General features: G+C 40.6%; 1 protein-coding gene across 3 annotated transcripts in view; it reads right to left on the reverse strand.

The window, feature by feature from the left end:
* COL4A3 (collagen type IV alpha 3 chain) overlaps window positions 1-11502 on the reverse strand; it is a 146736-nt gene extending 135234 nt beyond the window's left edge. For all 3 annotated transcript variants that reach the window (XM_039469578.2, XM_003925461.4, XM_074398943.1), the window contains exon 1: window positions 11234-11502. In XM_039469578.2, the coding sequence (XP_039325512.2) occupies window positions 11234-11320 (87 nt within the window). In that variant the 5' untranslated portion in view covers window positions 11321-11502. The remainder of the gene's footprint in view (window positions 1-11233) is intronic.
* Between the last annotated feature and the right edge of the window lie 12004 nt (window positions 11503-23506).

A 23506-nucleotide genomic window follows, 5' to 3' on the forward strand; every position in this document is an offset into this window, starting at 1 on the left:
TGGACTTTTAAAAATTATATTTAGTAAAATGAATTACACACAAAAAATTTTCACCAGTCTCTTGTTAGGAGGAAAAAGCAGAGTGGCAAAAAATATCTGGAAGGAAATAGACCAAAATATTAACAGTAATCCTCTTTAGGTAATATGATTATAAATAGTTTTAATTTTTGTTTCTTTTCATACTTTTAGACATTTTCCAAATTTTGTACAACACATATAACCTTTTTTTTTTAAGCCAGCAAGCAAACTCTTTAGCTTTCTCAATATCATACATAAACAAACAGCATAAAATTATCCTATCATCCTGGTTCAACAAAGAAAATAAATAACTTGCCTTGTTGCCTTGGGTCACTCCAGACAAACTTCATCATTTGATATAAAGAAAGAATATTCCAGATTTTTCAACTTCCCACTTGTGGAACTTTTTTTTTCCTCAAGAAGGTCATGTAACAGCAAAAATATCCCGGTGGGAAAAAAAATCCAGTGATCTGACTGTTTTGTCTACATAACGACAAATCTCCCAATGTTTCTAAATACACTTGAACTCATGTTTAAACACTGGGATCACTTCTCTAAGAAACCAGTTTGGAGAGACAATCTAATTAACAAACGTGGATCTTTAAGATTAAAAATGGAAAATTCCTAACTTAGCCTAAAACTGCTGCTAGAAAAATAAAAGATTTTTGTATGGCTTTGTTTCAAATCACTCTGAAGGCTACAAACTTTAAAGTCATTATCTCACTGCAATCATTAATATCAAAATGCTGAGAATATAAACTATTCTTCAAATATACGTGTGTGCAAATTTACATGTACACACTCATATATAATACCAACCATGGTATGTAGAAATATTTATTTTTATACACTAGGAAGAGTCAAGAAACATTTTTGATAGTCGGATATTATATGTACGAAGCACTAGAAGTGGGGTGAAGTTTTAACCTTCTATATGTACATAAATGATTATCAAATTAATGGTACCAAATCAATTAACTGGGACAGACTGGGCAATTACCATGTTGATCTAGACTGGCTCTCTTTCCCTCCTCTTGTTCTGAGGAGCTCCTCTCTCTTCTTCCATGTCCTTAACTGGATTTCATCTTTCTCTGTGTTAAAGTCCTCTCTGGCCTGGTCCTGTGTCAGCTGGGATAAGGGCTCTTTGTCCTAGCTTGGCATTCTTGCTCTGGGCTTCACAGCCACATTTGGCAAATTCACACCCATCCCAATGAGACTGAGGAGAGAAGGCAGAGATATGTCTACAGGAATGAAAGAAGAATGTTTCCATCGCACCATTTTATATGTGGGCTCATCCCTGAACCACACTGTGAATTCATTACCAATGTCTTGGGAATGGCACAAAAACAATGCATTGTATCTCTTTTGCTAAAATTTTGATTTGCTAAATGTAAACATTAAAATTATACCATAGACAGCCATAGAGAGGCCTGAGGACTTATTGTACCCTATTCCTCCAGCAACGCTCAATCCTCAGTTAGCATAACCACGACAGACCTGCCTCCTCTGTGGTACCCTGACTCCCCGTGTCCCATCCCCCATCTCACCTGGAGCAAAATACTCAGGGCCAGGACTTCCCTTTGTGATCAGTAAATAAACTCAGTTTTTAAAATTTCATGTTATTTGTTTATTTCGAAAGCTCTGTTGGTCTTGGTTTTTAAATTTTATTTTACTTTTTTGAGATGGAGTCTCACTCCATTGCCCAAGCTGGAGTGCAGTGGCATGATCTTGGTTCACTGTAACTTTAGATGCCCAGGTTCAAGTGATTCTCCTGCCTCAGCCTCCTGAGTAGCTAGGACCACAGGTGTGTATCACCATGCTCAGCTAATTTTGTATTTTTAGTAGAGACGGGGTTTCACCATTTTGGCAAGGCTAGTCTCAAACTCCTGACCTCAGGTGATGTGCCCACCTTGGCCTCCAAAAGTGCTGGAATTACAGGCATAAGCCACTGCCCGTGGCCTGGTTTTATTATTTGACAACCCAGGAGTGGTAAAATTGGAAGTTTCTAGCCTTTCTCCACTTTTGAGAGGCCCTGTCCGGCACCACATCCCTCAGGCCTCCACAAGGTTGTCACCATGTCCAGCCTCAGTCTGCTTCCCTGACCACTGCTAAAAAGTCTTCTTCTCCATCACCACATCCTATCCTCTCCTGCAGCACCATAATCTGATGTTACACATTTGTTGGTTTACTGGGCTGCTACTTTCTAACTCCAGCATGGCTGGGGATTCGGACTGTTTTGTTTACCAGTGAGTCTTCAGCACCTAGCCTAGTGCCTATGTCTTCTATCCTAGTATCTGGCATTGAATAGTAATGACAATAAAATAATAGTTGCTGAGCTGGGCATGGTGGCTCATGCCTGTGATCCAAGCACTTTGGGAGACCAAAGTGAGCAGATCACTTCAAGTCAGGAGTTTGAGATCAGCCTGGCCAACATGGTGAGACCCCATCTCTACTAAAAATACAAAAATTAGCCAGGCATAGTGACAGGTGCCTGTAATAGCAGCTACTTGGGAGGCTGAGGTAGGAGGATTGCTTGTACCTGGGAGGTGGAGGTTGCAGTGAGCCAAGATCTTGCCACTGCACTCCAGCCTGGGTGACAGAGCAAGACTCTATCTCAAAATAATGATTAATAATAATAATAATCAAATAGTCTCTAGACTATAAAAGCTGGATATGCATTCTGTACCAGGCACTATATGAAGCACTTTATCTGCTATAAATACATTGTCATCATTTTCAGATACAAAAATTAGCTGGGCTACATATGGCTACAGGTGCTTGATAATGTGGCTCATCTGAATTGAGATGTTCTGGAAGTAAGTACAAAATATATACCAGATCTTGAAGACTTAATAGGAAAAAAAGTTTGTAAAAGATCTCATTAATATTTTCAATAGTAATTACATATCAAAACAATATTACAGATGTGTTGGTATAAATAAAACATATTAAAATTAATTTCATCCATCTTTATTTTTTTGTGTGACAGAGTCTTGCTTTGTTACCAGGCGCCAGGCTGGAGTGCAGTGGCACAATCTTGGCTCACTGCAATCTCCGCCTCCTGGATTCAAGCAATTCTCCTGCCTCAGCCTCCTGAGTAGCTGGGACTACAGGCGCATGCCACCATGCCCAGCTAATTTTTGTATTTTTTAGTAGAGACGAGGTTTCACCATGTTGGCCAGGATGGTCTCGATCTCTTGACCTCGTTATTGGCCCAACTTGGCCTCCCAAAGTGCCGGGATTACAGGCGTGAGCCACCGCACCCGGCCCCCATTTCTATTTTTTAATGTGGCTACTAGAAAATTTCAAATTAAAAATGACATATGAAGCTTGTCATGGCTCACATCATGTTTCTATTGTATAGCATGGACACAGATGTTTACCTGGAGTTTTGTAGGTGTGTGAAGTGGAAAATGATAGCACCAATGTAATTTAATTTAGTCTTGGTTAGAGAAATGGCCCCGAAACCTGAGGCCATAATTAGCATTTACATGAAGAACACCTGGAAGAATGGACAGACTGACACAGCTACTTTGAGGAAACCAGAGCCAAGGACTACATTTTGGGAGATCAACGTGGAACCTGGAGTAAGGTGTTTTCTTACCAGATTTGTACTTATTTCATCACCATAAAGTGAAGCTTCTGTGTGATCCTTTTTGCTAAGAAGAGCAAAGAGTTTTCTGTTGTATTGAAAGATTTTTATTAATAGTTCTATTTCCCATTGATGTCTAACACTGAGAAGTTTTATTATAGAAATTATATAAAATTAACATTTTAGACTGTGATTGTTACAGGTTAAGTTTACTCTCCGAGCTTTTCCTGCTTCATTTAGTAGCTTTGCTTTAAGTCATTTTTTCAGTTAAAGAGCTTTAAGGCCTTCTTTCTGTTTGTAATAAATCTTGAGAGAAGGGATAGAACGCTACAGACTGAAAGTTTCTATCCCTCTAAATTCCTAAGTTGAATCTATAAGGCTAAGACAACGGTCTTTGGAAGTGGGGCCTTTGAAGGTAATTAGGCTTAGATGATGTCAGAAGGGTGAAATGTTCATGAAGGGATTTGTGCCCTTATCAGAAGAAAGCAGGCTAGGTGTGGTGGCTCACGCCTGTAATCCCAGCACTTCGGGAGGCCAAGGCGGGCAGACCACCTGAAGTCAGGAATTCCAGACTAGCCTGGCCAAAATGATGAAACCCCATCTCTACTTAAAATACAAAATTAGCTGGGCGTGGTGGCACACGTCTGTAATCCCAGCTATGCAGGAGGCTGAGGCAGGAGAATCACTTGAACCTGGGAGGTGGAGGTTACAGTGAACCGAGATCATGCCACTGCATTCTGGCATGCGACAGAGCAAGTCTCCATCTCAAAAAACAACAACAACAACAACAACAACAACAACAACAACAACGAAGAAACCAGGCAGTAGCTCTCCCCCTCTTCACAACTACTATGTGAGGATACAGTGAGAAGTCAGCAGTCTGTAAGCCAGAAGGAAGACCCTTACCAGCACCTAGGCATTTTGTTACTGAAGGTAGCTAGTCAGGCATGAGCAGGGCAGGAGAGGGCCCCTGCCTCATCAGGAATCTCAGGCAACTATCATATGATGGTCAGGTGGTTGTTGAACAGTCTTTGTAAATAATTGGTTGCAGCCAGTGCCAAGGAAAGGCAGTCTCCCAAGAAATAAAAAAAACACCTGAAGGTGATTAGCAGCATCTCCCTGATAAAATCTCAGGAGTTGGGAGAGTGGGCTCAAGCATGCACATTAAGAGGCAAAATGGCTGACTTTAACTAGGATATGACCTTCCACGGACATTCCACCAGTAAGGGAAGAACGCCTCAAACGGACATGCGTACAACTCCGGTAAACACACTGCGCATGCTCCCCTCTGAAGGGCAGGCCACTGCGCATGTGGACAGCCCGCCCCAAGGGAAGAATCAGGAGACAAGGGACACAAGACCCCGGAAGTATGCCAAGGTATGAAACCCTAAGTTAAAGTTGAAACCAGGCACTTGCCTTTCAAGTTGCCTGCTTGGTCCTCTTCCAAGTGTACTTTCCTTTCTTTCATTCCTGCTGTAAAACTTTCTGATAAACTTTCACTCCTGCTCTAAAACTTGCCTTGGTCTCTCCTCCTGCCTTCTGCCTTCTGCCTCTCAATTGGATTCTTTCTTCTGAGCAGGCAAGAATTGAGGTTGCTGCAGACCCACATGGATTCACCACCAATAAGAATTTGGGACCCCGATCTTGGACGTTCCAGCCTCCAGAACTGTGAGAAATAAATGGCTGTTTAAGCCACTCTATCTATGGTATTTTGTCATGGCAGCTCAAGCCAACAGTTTCATTCCACAAAGCAAAGCATATGCCGATTTTGCTCCATCATACACAACAGTTATTTAAGATCTCAACTTTCCTGTTTAGAGGTGTCAGCAAGCATACGGCACGGCCACAGCATATATGTCTTAGGTGGACTCTCACAGGCGCCCACTCCTGTGTTAGCTACATTTATGCCCTGAGCATGGCACTAGGAATTTACTTGTGCTATCTCACAGTGTGTGAATCTATATACATAAAGTTCAGAACAGGCAGAACCAAAATACAGCACTTGGAATCAAGTATTTAGATGATAAAGATATTTTAAAAAGCAAGGAAATGATGATTAGAAGTCAGATTCTAGTTTCTTTCAGGGAAAAGAAAGGACTGTGGTTGAGAGAGATACAAGAGTGACTTCTGGGTGCTGTCAGTGTGCTGTTCCTTGACCCTAATGGTCTTTATGTAGGTATTCACCTAATAAGCCATTACATGCTACATTTGTTAATGCACTTTTCCATATTTGTGCCATGTTTAATAATAGGATATGTTTTATGAAGAGACATTATGACTAGATTTTGACCCACAGGAATCCAAGGATGGTTATTGTAAAAATAAATTAATTTGCTACAATAAATTAATTTGACTGACTAAAGAATATACGATTTTCTTAAAATAGATGCAGATGAAATAAATGATAACATTAACATCCAGTCATCAAGTAGAACAATGACAGTAATATTAGGGAGTGAAACTCCATAACCTGATAAGGAGAATTATTAAAACGCTACAGAAAAAATCATACTTAATAAAATGTTAGAAATATTTCCTCTAACTTTAGTAATGAGAAAAATATATATACTGTTACTGCTTTTATTTAGCATTGCACCGAAGTGCTAGTCGTGTGGTTTGGCTGTGTCCCCACCCAAATCTCATCTTGAATTGTAGCTCCCATAATTCCCAAGTGTTGTGGGAGGGATTTGGTGGGAGATAATTGAATCATGGCGGTGGGAGATAATTGAATCATGGCGGTGGTTTCTTGTGATATGAATAAATCTCATGAGATCTGATGTTTTTATAAAGGGTTTCCCCTTTCACTTGGCTGTCTTTCTCTCTTGCCTGGCACCATGTAAGATGTTCCTTGTTCTGCCATGATTGTGAGGCCTCCCTAGCCACGTGGAACTGTGAGTCCATTAAGCCTCTTTTTGTTTTTTTAAATATAAATTACCAAGTCTCCTGTATGTCATTATCAGCAGCAGGAAAACAGACTAATACAGCTGGTCAGCACAGTAACACAAGGAAAAAAAGAGATTACAAAGGAAGAAAAACTGTTTCACTGACAATGTGACTAGTTACATTAAAAATCTAAGAGTATCTACAAACTATTAGAAATAAAAAAATTCAATACGATTGCTTGACTCAACATCAGAAATTAAAAATCAGTAACATTTCTGTGCACCACCCATGTGTTTATACTTCAGCAACAAACAGTTAACTGATATGTTCAATGCAATGCCGGTTAACATCCCACAGGAATCTTTGATGGACCTTTGATGTGCAGATGCTAAAATTCAGCCAGAAGAGCAAAGAAGAAAGAATACTTGTAATAAATTTAAAGAATAATAATGACAGGGATAACTGTTCTTTCTTCTAGTTGTCCTACCGTATATAGATTTAATATAAAGATAGTGATCAAAAACAGAGTGGTATTGGTGGAGGGACCAAAAAAAATTGGAAGAATGGAATAGAGAACTTACAAATAGACCCACATATGAATGGGTACGTGGGATACATGTTTGCAGCTAGAACACTGCAGAACAAAGAAGGAAAGAGAATACTATTTGATTTAAAATGTTGGGACAATCTGTCATCTACATGGGAATAGATAAAACTAGATCTCATAAGTAGAAAATAATTCCAGGATTAAGAGATCTAAATGTAAAAGCATTAAACTATGAAACTTTTTTTTTTAATGTAGAAGAACATTCTTATAATCTTAGGAAAGGAAAAAAAAATTTGACAGGGTACAAAAGACAAAATGTCAACAACAAAAAAAAAGGTAAGTTTGAGATTATAGTGAAAACAGTATTATACATTAAAGCACCAATAACTCAAAGATGAACCAAAGATTGGAATAAAATACTTGCTATACACTTTAATGACAAAAGTTTTGTATCTAAATATATAAATAACTTCCAATTAGCAACAAAAAGGCAAAGTTCGCTAGGTAAACAGGCAGAAAGTTGTATTATGCAGCTCACACTGAGAGAATGTAAACGGCCGGTTAAAATACGAAAAAGTTTACAAACTCACTAGTCAAAACCAGATCTCATTTCACACCATTAACATCTAAGCACACCAAACTTTGCCAAAGATATAGGGAAATAGGCACTCTGGTACCTTGTCGGCACAACCCTTTTGCAGATGAACTTGTCAATTCCTAATATATTTCAAATATGTTTTCTTTATGAACCACTAAGGAATTCAAATTCTAGTTGTCATAATGGTGCATATAGCAAAATAAACATTGCAACTTTATAAAATGAAAATATAAAGACAAGCTTACTTTGTTTAGGGGAATGGAAAAATAAACCATACTTTATATAACTGGATACTATGCAGCAACTATTACTACAAATACATCACATCTGTATGTATCAACGTGGATAAAATCTAAAAACAATATGGAGTGATAAAAAGCAAGCTCCAATGGATATGTATAATGTGAAACTATTTATTACATTTGAAAGACCACAAAACAGTAATACTTATTTTTTATGGAGAACACACACACACACACAAAGTATAAAATTGTGCAGGGGAATTACATACATAAACTTTTGGGGATGAAAGATGGAGTAAAGAATGTGTGTATGACTTTCTGTATTCTGATTTTTTTCCTAAAGTAAGAAGTCAGAGAGCAAACAAGTCAAAGTATATTAATAACTTGCTTAATCTCAGGGGTAGAGAAGTTGCTGTCTGTTCCATTATTTTTTGTTTTCTAATTTAACTGAAAGTGTTTAAATTTGAAAATGAAGTCCAGTGAGAAAGCATCCTCCCCAAATGCAGTTGTTTTTCAACTTTTGATATTTCCTTCCCATATTGCTGCCCTGTCTGGAATGCTAAAGCAAAAAGAAGGATAAACCATGATACCTTAATGTGTGAACCTGACCTCATCCAGCAATCAAAAATGGGGCTTTCTATACTTCCACTCCCAGGTCTGTTGCCTGAGACAACAGCAAAATGCCTCCCTGTCTCAAGTGGGTGAGCTGATCCCTGACAGCTGTAAAACCTGGGGATGCATTGGGCAGCTGGCCTGGAACTGGATGCCTGTGCAAAGCAGCAGAGGTATTTCATTCTGGGCACATCAGTACAAATTGTGTGGGTGGACAGTTCCATCCTGACTAAACAAACTTAGCATGTAGAGTCAACACCACTGTGATTTCCCCGTTTTGAGAAATGCTAAAGTAAAACTGAAAAAAAATTTAGAGTGAAACATGTCCTTAACTACAAAAATAATAAAATATAATGGCTCCAAAGCTACATTTAGCTCTCACTTATACATTGTTTGGCCCACACTATGTTTTTGTAAAGTTTTTGGCTTAGTTGCTAATATTTAGAATGAGAGAAATTTCTAATAAAAACTGGATTCCCAGCTTCTCTCTTGAAGCGACGCTGGCACAATTGCACTTGAATTCTAGCATGGTAGCAATTAGTTGGCTCTGAAGATTGTCTGTTACCCTGTCACCTCACTCATCACTTCACCTGCTGGCCCCATTGGGGTTTCAGCTCTCTCATTTTACAGATGAGAAAACTGAGGCTCAGAGTGGTCAGCAGCCTTGCCCAACAGAGAGTTTCTCTGAAGGGAGCCATGTTGGTGCCCATTGCCTGATTATCAGTTAACGTTGTGATTCCTTTTTCTACAAGATGAAGGCACATTTCATTGTTTCAAAGGCATATTTTCTCTCTAACCCAGTGGGTACACTGGAAATGGTAATTCTGAAAACTTTTTAATGAAAGAGTTACTTCAAGTGCTGAGAAAAACAATACAAATGTATTAATTTCAGCAAGAAGTCACCAAGATTTGGCCAAACTCAAAACAGAAAAGTTTACATGTAAAAATAATAAAGGAATATGACAACAGAATTGAAAATGGTATGATTAGAGTTTGCATGGTCCCCAAGCATTACTTTTTCAGGCTGATCCTTATACAAGTACAATGCTCCCACCCCTTTCCCAGTCTCATTCCTCTTCTTCTAAATGCAGAAACATGTACAAACCCTGCTCTGGAGCTCTTCCCCAGGCTTTCCCACAACATACATTTTCTTTAGGATTTTGCTTTTTTGAATTTTTTTGTTGTTGTTGTTCCTGGTTAAAGCTGGTAGATAATACCCACTGACTTGCATGAGTCTCATCTTTCATGCCCAGTAGTACTTAAATACTGGGAATTCCTATTTTTAAATGCTGAGAATTCCTAATCCATGCAAAGTGCGTTTTCGTTAGAACCAGCTGCATGAAGATTACATGGATTACAAATGTCCTTTAGAATGTGAAACAGCGAGTTTCACATTCTAATGTGAAACCTAAATGTAAACTGATAGGGAAATGGTTCAGTTAACTTTGGCATATTGTGAAAAACTTTGCAACAAAGCAAAAAGAAAAACAGGAAGATCTTAAATACTGACATGGACTGGTCTACAGGTTTCAAAGGAATACAGCACGGTATCAGTTATGTTAAAAAGCCAACGAAAACATACATAGTTTGTGGGTTCATATAAGTGCGTGTAAATGCATGGAAAATGTTTGGAAAAAAACATGAAAGTGGTGAAGTGGATACCTCTTGGAAGTCAGGGAAATGGGGAGAAGTACGGGGGTGGTCAGAGAGGGCTTTTATAGTTTCATCTATAATGTCTGCAATATAGTGATAGCAATTTAAATAAGAAAAACTTAGATGCGACCCTAGGTTCTAAAATTCTTTTCATGTAACACATATAAATACTTCTGTGACCATTCATTTCCAATCATAATCTCAATTATAAAATTTGTAAAAACATCTCATCCTTGGAAATGAAATTTACTATGCCACGTTGTCACCCAAATAAACTTTTTGAAGGGCAAAAATAAAGCATCTGAAAAGTTAAAGTCACTTTCACAAGGTAAAATCAAGTGAGTCAACTCTAGGAGGCACAATCCTTTCAAGGACATTCGATTTCTCTTTAATGGCAAAGAATAAGAAATACCTGGTGGATTTAAATAAATCCAATTTCACTCAACTTCCAAGTTAACAATCAAATCGAAGTGACAGATTGCTTAATTGATTCTAACCTGAGTTCTATTTCTAAGGCGCTCTTCATTTTACAGCGAGTGCATTTGCTTTCCCCAACAATAGCAAAGGAACACAGGAGGGCAAGTTTTGCAAGGAAGAAACTGAACCCCAGAGAGGTCAGAGTTTCCTGCGAGGTCCCAGCTAGGAAGTGGCGGATGGGACTCCCTTCAGGTGTCTCCTGCCAGCCCTCTGTGCTCTCAGCCAAGCCGCTTGCTTTGATTCACCAGCGTGACACCCTGCATCTCCACATCCGGTGTTCTCACATATCATCCTTGGCGATTATCTATGTGTCTATTTTTTAATTTACTGACCTTTGGAGGCCTGTCCCCTACATCCCTGACCCCTAGGCACTGGACAAGCCCCCTCCTCGCCTCTTCCCCCAGCCTCACGCATTCCACCTGTTCCGGGGCATCACCACTTGCTCGCCTGCTACCGCTGCCTGTCCCGGGACCTGCGTGGAGCCCACAGCCCCGCCACCAACTCGGTAGCCGTTCCACGACCGCACCGCTGCGGATGGGGCCAGCGTGGCCCCCGGACGCGGGGAGGGGGGATGGAAGTGCGGGGGTGGGGGTCGCGCAGCCCCCACTCACCTTGCCGGCCGCACTCGCCGCCGCCAGGAGCACCAGCAGGAGCGGCAGCAGGAGCACCTGCGGCCTGAGCGCCATCCGGGGGCTCATGGAGGGCGCTCGCTCAGAGCCCCAGCGAGTCCGGGGACCCGCAGGCTCTCAGGTCGCAGCGTCTCCTGCGTAGCGCGGCTCCGGGAGCCCGGGCTGGAGAGCTCGCCTCGCCACTCAACCGGGGCGGGTTTTGTAGGGCTCGGTCGCGCGGTCCGTCCCTCCCCACTCAGGCTTTTTGGTTGTGGCTCCAAGGGAGGGAAGACGTGGCTTAGGTCCCGCCCTCGTACCCCCTCCCTCCCAACTTACCAGGCAGTGTCCCTTCTACCCGGGCGTCGTGCCCAGGAGGCGAGAGAAAGGGCTGGGCGTCTGCGGGGCAGGTGGGCGCGGATCCAGGGTAAGGGGTTAAGGAGGTGATGCTCCCCAGGTCCGGGGCCCAGGCGGGGAAGTGGGGTGCGGGTCGGAGGTGGGGAGTTTGGGGGTGTGCGGTGGGGAGGTGACTGCGCAGGGTGGAGGGAGTGGCCAGCGGCCCAGCCCAGATTAAGCGGGAGGCGCGGCGGGCGTCTGCACTCGGGAGGCCCTGCTTGCTTCCCGCGCCCGCGGCGGTGCATCTGTCCGCCTTCCCCGCCTCCAACCCGCCTCCAACTTGCGGCCGCCGGGCTTGGCAGCGAAAGCGCCGCGAAGAGGCAGCGGGGCGCGGGTGGACTGGGGCTGGAGGTGCGCGTCCCGTGGGCCGGTGAGGATACCGCTCCCGGCGCTGCGGGCGTCCCCCCAGGTAAGGCGCCCATAGGCGGGGCAGCCGCTGTCCCGGGGCCCGGGCACCTGCCTGGGAGGGGCAGTGGAGGGAGCGTGGCATTCAAGGGGTAGTGGCGGGCCCAGCTCGGGAGTTGTGGCCCGGGGGTCACTAGAGGAGAGCTCGTCTGGCTCCTGGGTTTGTCTGCCTGGGCTTTAACTGGGTGCTGTGTGTTTTGATTAATTTGGAGGCTCGAGTTACCGGCCTGGCAGTCGGGGCACTCCAAAATGCCAAGAGAAAGAGGCAGCTGAGGAGAAAGAGAAAGCCCATCCTATTCTCCGTTGAGTTGAACTGCTTTTCAGGCCAAGTCTTATCTGCGGAAATGCAGGGCAAAACAAGACCCAGCTCTCATCAGGGTGCGCCCTTCCTGGGGGTGGCCTGGGATGCCAATGCGAGGTGCCTGGCTTGTCGGGGCACCGTCCTTTAGCAGGCTCTTGCCGTTTCCTGTCCCAGGGAACCGCACCGGCTCTGGTAAAACATTTAGACCCCTTCTCAGCAAATGTTGTGAAATGCATAAAATACAATCAAACTAGAATCAGTTTTATTGGAATGCAATTATGGAAGTTCTCAAGTCGTGATATAGTAACATAGGTGCGTCATCATTATTGCATTAAATAGCTAGATTTAACAGCAGGCCGATTAAGCAGCTGTAATATCCAAGTAGTGATGACTGCAAATGGTATTTTAGATAATAGCCCAAAATGAAATGTGGCATGAAAATACTACAGGGTGCAAACTATCAAGAACTGCCAATACTGCTGTGGTCTGTTGCCTATACCCATAAAGAAAGGACATGTTGAACTTCTGTGATATGTTACTAAAAACAAAGATGCAACTTTTTTTCCGATTCGAGTTTTCTATGCAGATCACCTGAATTCCATCCTCAGGTTAAGGATCTTTGCCTTGGAACAGTGTTGCTGGTATTGATCTATGCAGTTGGTCACTGATTGTAGGGAATCACTTGCTTGCAGTTAAAATTGGGGACTATTGGTATCTTAGACCTTTGTAGCCATGCAGATATGCAAAACCCTAACAATAAATGAAGACATTCCTCCTGTTCCTTCTATTTTGACTATAGCATGAATCTTACAGTCTCCTTTCTGTCTTTTATGCCAGTGATTCTCAATTGTGGTTGTGCATTAGAATCCCTTCAGGAGCATCAAAAAAATGCTGATACCCAGACCATTCCAAACCAATTTGATCAGACTCTCTAGTTATTTTAAAATTTCCTGTAGATTCTCATGCACAATCAAGTTTGAGAGCCCATCTTTTCACACACATGTGAAACTTTCATGCACATGTTGAGTTAGGGTCTCTTCTTAGGAGAATAATAAAAAGCACATATGTTAGACTCCAATTTATTACAACTTAGTATCACTGCGGAGTTTATGACCATATCACAGATGTTGCAATGTGGTATGCAGTAGCTTCTTTGCATTGGTAGGGAAGGTTCTTATGGAAACTTCTGCCATTCTTGTGGAATGAAACAGCAGGTGTTCTGTTGATAAAGTGACAGTGTCCAAGAGTTCTGAGAGTCACATGATAGTCTTTCACAAACTGACAATACTTCATTTTAAACACTACAAACAAAACAATCTCAATGCTAATGTTAAATGTTTCTCTTTGCCAAATTCCAGAAGATTCCTCAATTTGAATTTTAATTGTGTTTTCCTGAAACCAACACATTTTGTTGCAGGACTAGAGTTGGTTTTATCAACTTTGGAACAGGAAGTAGCAGTCAACTGCGAGTCATTTCTGATCCAGAAACAGAGCCAGAAAGAAGCTTGTGGTGTAACTACAGCAAGAAAGAGGCAGTGCTGGAGAGCTTGACCTCTGGAGTAGACTCTGGAGTTGACTCTGGAGTTTTGAGTGCTTTCCATACTTACTAGTGTGACCTAAACTCTCTGGGTTGGAGTTTTCCCTTCTATCAAATAGACATACTCACAGTACCCACTTCAGGGAGTTGTTGGAATCTAATAAGCTAGCACAAACCCTTTGTGCAGAACCTTCACATAATAGTCACATAGTGAAATTTGATTCTTTTTTTTGTACAAAGGAAAGCAGGTGGCCCTGATGAGAAATGGTGGCACGTGATAGAGATGCTCTTCTGAGCTCAGTACCCAACGCTGGGAGGCAAGCACAGCCCATGAACTCTCTTGAGGTTAGTACACTTCCAAGGTCTCTAGAACCTTGCCTTGGCATCTCTTGAGACCAGCAGCATTGGCATCCCCTGGGAGCTTGTTGGAAATGCAGAGTCTCAGGTCCCACTCTGGATCCCCTGCATTAGATCCCAAATTGACCAAGATCTCCAGGTGACTCATATGCATCTGGTACCTTGAGAAGCTGCTTATCTAAAAGCCACATTTAACCACCCACTCCCCACCTGCCACCTTTAGAACAATCTTTGAAAGGCTCACCAGGTGGTGTTAATTAACCAGAAGTCTTGATTTTTAAAAAATTGCCTTTGGGTCAAGAGAATTGATTTTTAACAGTTGGTTCTTTAAATGTAAAACAGCAAGAGGAAAGGAGGATGGTTCTTTTTATACATTCAAAGGGCACAAAGATCTCTGTTTTTTGCTTTGATGCCATATAGGGGTTTTAAACAAGATGAGTGGTCACTGCCTTTGACAAGTCCTATATAATTATTTTTGCCTCCTCTTTGTAATCACAGTATCATGTCGGTTTTCTACACAATATTTAAATAGTTGTATCTGCTTCACTACATTTCAGTGTAAGCCCCATTAGGGCAGGGGCCATTTTTGTGTTTTTACTGATGTTGAATGAATAAGTGAAGCTGTTACTATTTGCTGAATGAATTAATAAGTGCACAAATGAAGTTGAATGGCTTGTCAAATTCACCCAGCATTCACACTTAGTCGGTTTTCTTCCTAAGTTCATGATCTACCTCTAGCCTTCATTGCAGAGGGACGTGCCTTTGCTTTTGACAAGATATAAAATACACCTGCTTCATTCATCTTGTTTTATTTCATCTCCCCTCTTAGTCAACGTTTTTCTTTCAAGAACTTTCTCTTTTCAACACATCTGAAACAATTAGGCTCTTAGGTGCTTTTAGAATCTGAATGATTATCAATTCATTTCAGTTCTTGCCATTGCATCTCTGGACTCCTTTTCTGCTTCTCTAAGTTCATGCCTCCTGCCTTGCACTATTGGATTATGGTAGCTATCTAGCTAGTTTTCCGTCCTGCAAGCTTTCTACTCTTAAACTCATCTTCTATGTAATTATCAGAGTTAACAATTAAAATTGCACATTGTGCTAGCAAGGACAGGTGACTTTAGGGGCAATTACAAACAATCCCCCCAATCCAGAGGCTTATTATCATGCGAGATTTCCCATCATTTACACTACATATTTATCACAGGACATGGGGAGGTGGGAGTGGGATGGGGGAGCTCTGGTTCTCGTAGCAACTCAAGGACCTCCTGGAAATTCCCTTTCAACATCTTCTCTATTCACCTCAGAAGGGGATGTGAATGTGCTAGGCTAAAACTACCCTGCAAGCTTCCTCCTGGATGTGACACAGTCTACTTCTATTCACATTTCGCTGGCTAAATGGATCACATGATCATGTTTTATTCTGTAAGGGGCAGGGAAATGAAATCTACCACATGCCTTGAAAGCATGGGAAACAGGTGGCAAACGTCAGTAATGCCCATCACACACATTGTGCTACTCGCTTGTTTAAAAGCTTCCAGAAGTTCCCTTTTGCCTTCACAACTGATTTCACATTTGTTGGAATAGGATAGTGTGGTCTCACATCAACTTTTTTGTTTTATCTTTTGTGTCATCCCAAGCTTTTTATGATTTCTCTGTTTCACTATATATACTTCCTCACTTCACACCTTCGTCCTTGCTCTTCCCTCTGCTTGCAGGGACCTTCTTCTTGATCTGTCTGCTACAATTACCTGTGCTTTAAGATCTAGGTCAAAAATTAGAGAGTATGGTCCCTGTGAAGACCTTTGTCCAGACCTTTGTTATATAGCACAGAAATAGTGTTTGGTGATTTATTGTTCTGCATTACAAAGCCTTTGGGGGCAGGTACATTATTAGGTGTATTAGTCTGTTATCACATTGCTATGAAGAATTACCTGAGACTGGGTAATTTATAAAGACAAGAGGTTTAACTGACTTATAATTCCGCATGGCTGGGGAGGTCTCAGGAAACTTACAATTATGGTGGAAGGCACCTCTTCACAGGGCAGCAGGAGAGATAATGAGTGGAGCCAAGGGGGAAGCCCCTGATAAAACTATCAGATCTCATGAGAACTCAATCATTGTCATGAGAACAGCATGGGGGGAACTACCCCCATGATGAGGGGGGAAACCATCCCCATGACACATGGGGATTATGGGATTACAGTTCAAGATGAGATTTGCGTGAGGACACAAAGTCAAACTATATCATTAGGGAATTTAAAAGTAAAGTACATTTCTTGAGGTATAATCTATGTTCAATAAATTGCATCCGCTTAAAGCATGGAACTGAAGAAGTTTCACTGATGCATCCACCCTGTGAAACTATCACCACCCATTAAGCTGTAGTACTTTTCTATCACTCCCAGAAATTTTTTTCTGCCCCTTTTCCATCCATTCCTCTTTCTACAACCCATTCTCAGACCACTGCTGATCTGCTTTCTGTCACTATAGACTGTGTTTTAGTTGGCATTTTTTAGAATTTTGTTTTGATGGAATTACACCATGTGTACTTTCTTGTATCTGGCTTTTTTGACTCTGCATAGCAATATTCAGATTCATCCACGTTGTGTGGATTCGTATTTGTTCCTTTCTATTGCTGAAGAGTATTCCATTGTGTGGAGATCACACTTTGAAAAAAAAATTCATTTACCTGTTGTTGGATATTTGGATTGTTTCCAGTTTGGAGCCACTACAAATCAAGGTACTATGAATATTTTTCTACAAGTCTTTGTGTGGGCCTGCAGTTTTATTTCTCTCAAGTAAATACCTAGGAATGAAATGACTGGGTTATATGGTAAATGTGCATTTAATTATAAAAGAAATAGTTTTCCAAAGTTGTTTTATCATTCTATCTTCTCAATGCAAAGTATAATACAGTTCATAGGAGTTCCAGTCACTCCATATATTTATTTTGCTGTTAATTTTTTTTTTATTTTAGCCATGCTAATGTTTATACAGTTATTCCAGTGTGTTTTGCATTTCTCCAATAACGATGTTGAACACCTTTTCATGTACTTATTGAACATTCATATAGCTTCTTTTGTGAAGTGCCTATTTAAATCTTTTTTCCACTTAAAATTTGGCTTTTTATCTTCTTATTGTTGAATTGTAAGAGTTATTGATACATCGTAGTTACAAGATCAATGTTAGATACAAGTACCGTGAGTATTTTCTCCTATTCTGGGGAATGTCTTTTTCATTTTCTTATGGGTATTTTTTAAGAAGCAAAAGTTTTATTTTGATGGAATACGATTTCTAATTTTTAAAATTTTGTGATTTGTGCTTTTTTCATTACCTGAGTGAGAACTCTATACTTATGCCAAAGTTGAAGAAATTTTCTCCTATGTTTTTCTCTTGTGTAGTATTGTTACTTTGACCCCAGTGATCTCTTTCAAGTTAATTTCTGGGTATGGCATGAGATAAGGATTCATTAAATTTTTTTCCATGTGAATATTCAGTTGTTATTGCACCAGTTTTTGACAAGACTTTTTCCCCACTAAATTGCCATGGCACCTTTGTGAAAAATCAATTGATTATCTATGTTTGAGTCTTTATGTTCCATTTATGTATATGTCTATTTGTTTACCATAATTCTTATGACTGTAGTTTTTTTAGCAAGACTAGTATAAACCTTTCAACTGTGTTGCCTTTTATAAAAATGGCTTAGGCTATTCTAGGTCATTTGCATTTATGTATATATAGATTTCATTTGTTAATATTATGTTAAGGAGAGTTGTGTTTATATTCACAAGAGATGTTGCTGTGTAATTTTCATGTAATATTTTTGTCAGTTATGGCATCTGAATAATGCTAGCTTCATCAAATAAGTTGGCCAGCATTCTCTTTTTTTCTATATTCAGAAAGAGTATGTAAAAAATTGGTATTATTTCTTTATTCAATGTTTGATAGAATTAACCAGTAAAGCCAGCTAGCCCTGCAGTTTTCTTTGGGGAAGATTTTTACTTACAAAGTTAATTAATTATAAATTTAATTGCTATAGGGCCACTTAAATTTTCTATTGCTTCTTGTGTCAGTTTTGATAATTGATGTCTTTCACAAAATTATTTATTTCCTCTACATTGTTAAATTTATTGGTATATTATTGTAAGAAGATTCTCTAATTGTCTTTTTAATCCCCTTTGTCATTTGATACCATCATATTGTCATTTTTAACATTCCCAAGTTTTCAGACTTATCAATTGTATACAGAGCCAAACTACCAATGCTGGGTTTCATTTATTTTTCTCTACTGTTTGAATGCTTTCTCCTTTGTTAATTTCCTCTTTAATATTTATTATTTCCTTCATTTTGCTTCAGATTTGATTTGTTCTTCTTTTCTAGTTTTCTAAGATAGAGGCTTAGGTAATTTGATTTTGGATTTTTTTCTTTTCTAATATGATTTTTTTTTTACCTAGAAGATCCTTTTCTGCACTGGGTTAGTTGCATCCTGTTTTGATATATAGTGTTTTTATTATCATTCAGCTCAAAATATTTTCTGCTTTCTTCTTTAACTCATGGGTTATTTGGAAGTGTGGTGTTTAATTTCCAAATATTTGAGACTTTCCTAGATGGCTTATTATTGAATTTTAATGTAATTTTTTTGCAAGAGTTCAGTCTTTTGAAATGTGTTGAAACTTGTTTTATGATCCACCATATGGTCTATCTTGATGGACCTGCCATGTCCACTTGAAAAGAATATATACTATGATTGCTTGGTATAGTGTCCTAGTATGTCTTAAATTAAGTAAATATGGTTGATAGTGTTGTTCCAATCTTCTGTGTCTTAGTTGATAATGTACTTTTTTCTATCAATAACCAAGAGATTATTAGTTCCCAACTATATTTCAGGATTTGTCCATTTTTTTCCTTCAGTTTTGCAGTTTTTGCATTGTCTAATTTGAAGTTCTGTTGTTAAGTACATATATTTATATTTATAACTTCCTGCAATATTAATTTGTAAATCATTATCAAGGGCCACTTACTATCCTGAAGTTTATTTTATGTGCTGTTAGGATATCCATTATAGGTTTCCTATGTTTACTGTTTGTGTGGTATATCTTTTCCAGTCTTTTATTCTCAGGGTGAATTTATGCTAACTGATTTTACCTAGAATTGTCCTTCTGTATATCTCCTTCTAACTAACTGAAAAATTTATCACTGGTAATTTTTCTCTCCTGATGTTTAAAAGGTAATTTATAAGGTTCTGTCATAGCTTATTCCCTTTTTTTTTTTTTTTTCATTTCCCCAGATCTTCCTTCCTTCTAGGGTCTGCCTGGTATGCCTTGGTCTTTACTTTTTTTTTTTTTTTTTTTTAAAGACAGGGTTTTGCTGTGTTACCCAGGATGGCTACCATGGTGCGATTTCCGCTTACTGCAACCTTTGCATCCTGGGCTTGAGCCCAGGTGATTCTCCCACCTCAACCTCCCAAGTAGCTGGAACTACAGGCACATGCAAACCACCTGGCTAATTTTTTGTAGAGATGTGGTTTCACCAAGTTGCCCCAGCTTGTCTTGAACTCCTGGGCTCAAGCAATCCATCCATCTTGACCTCCCAAAGTTTGGGATTGCAGGTGTGAGCCACCACACCCAGCTGGGTTGTTACTTTTATTGCTTTTCTCTAATATATTGTGAGTTCTTTTTCTTTCTTTATGGCAGATTAGAAAGGAAGGAAAGAAACATTTACTGAGCTGCTCCTACATACCATGCATTGTCCTAGGCACCAAGTCCTACTCATTTAAGTCCATTAGGTGTTAATTTTACACACTGAGGAATCAAGTGCTCGGAGGGGCTACACACTTGCTAAGGATTACATGATGAAGTGTAATTTTTAGTTGCATAATTAATTATATGATTGGAGTCATCAAAGTCTGAACACAAATCTTCTTAACTTCAGAGCTCTGCTTTCATTCACTAACCGTGAGCACACAGATAGCAATGAAGGGAGGTAGATTGTTTCGATGGAGGGGAAGTGGCAGCAGAGGTGAGAAGTCATTGAAGGCACATGCTAGCCTCACATTGTAGTTAGGAGTAGGCCCTGCCCACTGGAATTGTTGAGTGTTACTGCTGGAGTTCACCCCCAGGGCAGTTCCAGGAGATCTGAAAGGTCCAGAGAATTCAGATAGAGTCTCCAGCCCTACTCAGGGGGAAAGTCATAGACCAAAAGAAATGTGGGGCATTAGTGGTTTCGGCAAGAGACTGGACAGCACTCTGAATCAAGATGTCATTCTTAAGTTGGAGGCAAAGGGCTCCTCTGATTTGGAAAGTCAGTTGTGTATTTTTGGAACATGTATCACCTTTGTGTGGTTCCGAGAAGTGATATTATTATGGTTACTGTCAAATTTTTTGTTGATATTGGGAGGAGACCTCAAGGGGAACATGATAATAAAAGCCCATATTGCCAGATGGTGGGTGAACTGAGATCTGGTCCAATTGTACTAGCAAACTCAACTCCAATGTCAACTGAGGACTCTGCAGCACTCTCAAACAGTTCAGCTGAATCTGGAGGGAAGGAAAGATGGGGGTGTGCTTGGCTATAGTCCAGCACATTCTGATCAAGTTGGAACTCCGAGTCATTCTCAAGAATTTACTTGAGTAATTGTCCAGTTTTCCTTGTTGCTTCTCAAAGAACTTGAAGCTCCATCCACATTCCAGTGGCCCATGGACCACACAGACTCATGACCCACTTTGAAAACCTTAGGATGTGGGATGAGAGTGACTGTTTTTGCTAAAGAGCTCAAACCAACCTAAATTCTTTAAAAGTCTGAAGGTAGGGTCAAGCCCCAAAAGTGGGATTTTAGAAAGAGCAAAACCAAGTAACCAGCTTGTATATTGGGAAATGGTTATGGTGACTCCAAACAGAAAAACAATGTAGTCCTCCAAAGGTGTCCAGGTGAACGGAGGTGAATAGGACATGTCATTCTTTTTCTGGGAACACTTTTCTGACCTCTGAGATTGTCTGCTTATTTCTCTACAAAAGTTGAATATTTGAAAATTCTATTTTAGAAAGAGAAATGTATATACAAACAGGTGTTCAGACAATCAAAAAGATTATTTTGGAAAGAGAGTATTCAGATGACTCAGTGTCAAAAGGCCAAAAAGAAAAATACATGTAATCATTGAGTTAGTAGTAAATTATTTTACTGAACCAACAAAAAGTTATCATTAAATGGAAATCAAAGATTTAATGTTACTTTGGAAGAGGGGGAAAAGACATTTTTATGCTTCTGTTACCTTTCTGTGACTAGAAGCATCCAATACTCAGTGTTCTGTTTATCTGGTCCCCCAATCTTGGACATTTCTCCTCTCCCATTTGATGAAAACCCCAGCAGGGTGTATTTGTTTTCAAGGTTGGGTTGCAGAGAAAATAAATTCCCTGTGGTAGAGAAAATGATTTGGAAGATCTCAGATCTTGTTCCCAAACCTGTCATTTGGAAAGCATTGGGCAGAGACTCTTAAGGAGTCCCAGGGGAATTGGAGTCTAGGAATTTTCATAAAGGAGTTGAAGAGAAAAAAAAAATTCTCATGGAGTTAAAGGAGGGCAACAAAATGGTATTTGCTGAATGTACGTGCTGGAAATTACTACTGCTGGGAAAGAGGGTATGGATCTTACTTGGGTTGGTGAGCAAGGTGGATGTCAAAGGTCCAGGGTGCTTATGTTTTATTTCCTTCTTGGAGGACTGGTGGTGGAGGAGGAGGAGGAGGAGGAGGAGGAGGAGAAGGAGGAAGTGAGTTTGCTTCTTGTGGTGATGCAGCCTTAGACCCAGCTGTGATGGGTGGGGCCATGCCTTCTGTCCAACTGGGCTGCAGAGGTCAGTTTTTTAAGTAAATTGACTACAAGTCTTTATGTCAGGAATGGGGAAGCTCTCAGAAGTAAGCTGATCGTTTATCCTTTCATGAGACTAACTGTCCTTCTCTTTTTTCATTTTTTTCTTTTGAAACAGCTTTTCATGCTTACTCAGTGTGTCCGTTTTCTCTATATTCAGTTTTGCCCTTCACTTTGGCCTGCCTCAGCCATCTAGTGCCCAGTTCTACCTCAGGGTATCTGTTGATGCATCTTTCTTTCTTCATCTCTTTCTCTCTCTTCTCTAAGTTTCCTAATTCCAGCTCTCCTAGAGGATGGATCCACATTCTCTCCACACCATCCTCATCCCAGAGTCAGTTCTCTGTCACTCACCCAAGCTCTGGGTTGAGCTTCTTTGGGTCAGTGGTTTATCTAGAGCCTTTTCATGTAACTGGAGAGACAAAATCAGGTGATAGAAAACCTGGCCATGACCCCACATAGCTGAGATGAAGGTGGGGCTCTGACACAGCTGTTAGAGAATGCTCCTTCCTGGAGAACAACAGTTAGCAAAATAAAGCATGCCCTTTAAAAGGCACAGAACATCTGCAGAAGTTTCCTGTAGAGGTGATCTTCTAAAACTGTTGTCTTCTATTTTAGTGCTGTAACACTTTGGCTTATTGCAGTTATGATATGGTTTGGCTGTGTCTCCACCCAAATCTCATTTTGAATGGTAGCTCCCATAATTCCCATGTCTCCTGAGAGGGACCCAGTGAGAGATAATTGAATCATGGGGGAGGTTTCCCCCATACTATTATTGTGGTGGTGAATAAGTCTCATGAAATCTGGTGATTTTATAAGGCATTTCCCCTTTTGCTTGGCTCTCATTCTCTCTTGCCTGTCATCATGTAAGATGTGACTTTGCTCCTCATTCGCCTTCCATCTTGATTGTGAGGCCTCCCCAGCTATGCGGAACTGTGAGTCAATTAACCTCTTTCCTTCACAAATTACCCAGTCTCAGGCATGTATTTGTTAGCAGAGCGAGAACAAACTAAATACAAGTTATGTTTTTTTTTTGTGTGTGTGTGTGTGTGTGTGTGTGTGTGTGTGTGTGTGTGATAGTGATAGACTCGAACAGAAACCCACTGCTTCATCTATTCCCACATGATGACACCTATTCATCCGTGAGAAGGCAGATGAGTGAGATGCTATTCTGAGTGATGGGGTATTTTTGTTTGGTGCAGTCAGAAGCTTGGTTGAAACAAAATGCTTCGTGCTTTTAACATAGGTAGTTGCAACAAAGAAAACCCTCTTAGGTGGTTGTGGATAACACGTGACTGCATTTTGTGAACTGCAAACACCAGGCATACTGCTGTTTACAGTGTCAGGCCAACAGAGAGATGGGGGCTCTGCTCAGCTGTGACCTACTAGTTGGCCTGACACTGTAAACAGCAGTGTGCCTGGT

This window comes from Saimiri boliviensis, chromosome 5 (genome assembly GCF_048565385.1).
Source record: "Saimiri boliviensis isolate mSaiBol1 chromosome 5, mSaiBol1.pri, whole genome shotgun sequence".
Taxonomy (NCBI): Eukaryota; Metazoa; Chordata; class Mammalia; order Primates; family Cebidae; genus Saimiri; species Saimiri boliviensis.